The 3245-nt window shown below is 48.2% G+C and overlaps 1 protein-coding gene across 1 annotated transcript; it reads left to right on the top strand.

Moving 5' to 3' along the window:
* The first annotated feature begins 68 nt into the window (after positions 1–68).
* Positions 69–1638, top strand: POU4F2 (POU class 4 homeobox 2). The gene has a single exon (XM_019521840.1). It carries the CDS (start codon positions 69–71, stop codon positions 1110–1112), a length of 1044 nt encoding a protein of 347 aa, XP_019377385.1. The 3' UTR covers positions 1113–1638.
* The last annotated feature ends 1607 nt before the right edge of the window (positions 1639–3245 follow it).

Genomic DNA, 3245 nt, shown 5'->3' on the forward strand with positions numbered 1-3245 from the left:
GCGCCCGCGCCCGGCGCCCGCCGCCCGCCGCCCCGGCCCCTTGATCTTCGCCTTATCCTCCCCCGTGAATGCTGATGACCTGGGAGGAGGCTGGGAAGGGCCGGGCCGGGCCGGGCGCGGAGGGAGGCGAGTCCCCCGCTGCCAGTAACGCTGCCTTGTCTTTGCCCTTGCAGAGCAATATATTCGGCGGTCTGGACGAGAGCCTGCTGGCCCGCGCGGAAGCTCTGGCGGCGGTGGATATCGTGTCCCCGGGCAAGAGCCACCACCATCACCCGCCCCACCACAGCCCCTTCAAGCCGGACGCCACCTACCACACCATGAACACCATCCCCTGCACCTCGGCCGCCTCCTCCTCCTCCGTGCCCATCTCGCACCCGTCCGCCCTGGCCGGCGCGCACCACCACCACCACCATCACCACCACCACCACCAGCCGCACCAGGCGCTGGAAGGGGAGCTCTTAGACCACCTCACGCCCGGGCTGGCGCTCGGGGCCATGACGGGACCGGACGGCTCGGTGGTGTCCACCCCAGCCCACGCTCCCCACATGGCCAGCATGAACCATATGCACCAGGCGGCTCTCAGCATGGCCCATGCCCACGGGCTGCCCTCTCACATGGGCTGCATGAGCGACGTGGACGCGGATCCGCGGGATTTGGAAGCCTTTGCCGAGAGGTTCAAGCAGCGGAGGATCAAGCTGGGGGTGACCCAGGCGGACGTGGGCTCTGCCCTGGCCAACCTGAAGATCCCGGGCGTGGGCTCCCTGAGCCAGAGCACCATCTGCAGGTTCGAGTCCCTCACCTTGTCCCACAACAACATGATCGCCCTCAAGCCCATCCTGCAAGCCTGGCTGGAGGAGGCGGAGAAGTCTCACCGGGAGAAGCTCACCAAGCCCGAGCTCTTCAACGGGGCGGAGAAGAAGAGGAAGCGCACCTCCATCGCCGCTCCCGAGAAAAGGTCCCTGGAAGCCTACTTCGCCATCCAGCCCCGTCCCTCCTCGGAAAAAATCGCGGCCATCGCGGAGAAACTCGACCTCAAGAAGAACGTGGTCCGGGTCTGGTTCTGCAACCAGAGACAGAAACAGAAACGAATGAAATACTCCGCTGGGATTTAAAGTCTCCGGGGGCTGGCTTGCTTTCTTGTTTTTTGTTTTTGTTTTTTTTTTAAATAAAATAAAACAAAAAAACTAAAATCAACAACAAGACACATTTTAATGATTCGCTATAGTGAGAGAGAGAGGGGCAGAGAAGCACAGAGGCAAAAAGACCTAGGGAGAGAGAGAAAGAGACTGGCAAACAAGAAGTAAATTGTCAAGTTTAGGAAAGTTCCCCCTTGGAGAGACCCCCTGCTTGTTCACAGTGACTCAGTATCACCCAGAGACTGACTTGTTGAAGGCAGATCAGAAATCCTTTTTAAAGGACCGAAGACGTACCAAGTAAGATTTGTTTTTATTCTTAAAGACATCACCTATGTTCACATTTAAAAAAAAGTACACTTTGCAGCTATTTTTCAGAGAATAAATTGACTCCAGACTGAAACTTTAGAGCTGAGGCTTCTACCAGTAGAGATTCATCTCAAAAGTATTTTGATTTAAGAAAAAAAAAAAGATGGCAGGTTTTTCTGCATTTACACTGCATATTATAAATATATATATATTTTTACTGTGGTTATTATGCTTTTCCTTCTCTGAAGTTATAATGCTTAGGGAAAGAACTGATCCTGCTGTGCTCACTGGTCTTCAGAAGCTATTATTAGATTATTGCCAAACAACCCCTTGTAAATTATTAATTTATCTCTAGCAACTTCATTTTGTGCTCATTCTAATTAATTACACCTCTTTAATCTAAGTCTTGATAAAAGTAAAAAAAAATGATATGGATAGTGCAAATCAAACATTTTGTGTTGGTAGAATTTATGAACTTAAGCATTTTTCTTCTTACAAAAAAAAAAAAATCCCTTTTGGCCATCTGTAAATTGTCACCTGAAACTAAGATTTTTTCTCTGGCAAGTATTTCTTATTTGTAAGGCGTTGGCACTCCATGGTAGATGTCTACATTATTTGTGTAGCCTGATTCACTGTCCGAGGTATTTGTTTACTGCGTTACATATTTAATGGGGATTCCCATATTGTCCCCACCACACACTCCTAAGGCGAGAGAAGAAGTGGCTGAATAGGTGCCAGTGTGGGGTTTTGCTGCTTCAGGTTTCTTTCCATCACAGTATTTATCCTTCTGAATTTCAGAGCTCGTTCACAACTAACTGTGTTCAGAGCAGCTGGGTTTTTCTTTAGTTCTTTTTACTGCAATACTTTTACATTGAGGAGAACCTTTTTTTTTTCCTTTGGAGGTTTGTTTGTAGAAAAGCCAAATTTAAATTTAAAAGCGAGAGAGAGAGAGAGAATGAGAGAGAGAGAGAGACAGTGCACTGCTTGTAAATTCACATCGTTTGGTACAATTCTTTTGGAACAACAAGAACAAAATGAAGGTACTTGAATCCTGGTACCTCGATGTTTTGTAAATATTTCATTCGAATTGACGCACATATAGATATATTCTTACAGATTTCGCTGTATCGCTGTTCTATTTGAGACGATTTGAAGTCTTTAAGTTCTGTACATGATACGATTTCGTTGGGGTTTTTTGTTACTAGAAGCTTTATTTATTAGAGTAATGTGTTCGGTTATTTCCAATGTTGTTGAATTGTCTTTCATTAAAAAAGATTTTAACGTTTTATTGGCAAAGTATGCTTGCTGGGTTTTTCTTTCTCTTAGGAAAAAAAAATCACTACTGATCTTAAATTGCATCCGGATCTCATATATTTGTAAATAGAAGCGGGAAGAATATTTTGATTCTTTTAATGAATCTTTTATAGCTCCTGCCAGAAATCAGGTCTTTCAGGCTGGGCGAGGGTTGCTTTAGAGTCGGAGCTGGCATTTATCAAACGACCTGGTTTCGGGGGAGGAAGATGGGGGGCGGGGGACCTGTAAGTCTGTCGCGTTCTTGTTGTGCTTGTCCGCTCTGGCAGATAGCAAAGCTCCCTACAAGCCAGAAATGTGCTTAGTGTCCAGCCCGTGGCCGGCGAGAGCCCGAGGAGCAGGTGCTGGGCGCGGGGTAGGAGGAGGAAAGGGAGCCCGGAGGCTGGAGGGAGGCAAAGAAGGACTGGGGCATGCTGGATCCCGGGAGCTGAGCTCCAGAGCCGCAGCACCCTTCCGAAGTAATAGGCGAGGCGATCAAAGACTGGTGTGGCA

The sequence above is a fragment of the Gavialis gangeticus genome, unplaced genomic scaffold (assembly GCF_001723915.1).
Source record: "Gavialis gangeticus isolate Ggan-Ray unplaced genomic scaffold, GavGan_comp1, whole genome shotgun sequence".
In the NCBI taxonomy this organism is placed as follows: Eukaryota; Metazoa; Chordata; order Crocodylia; family Gavialidae; genus Gavialis; species Gavialis gangeticus.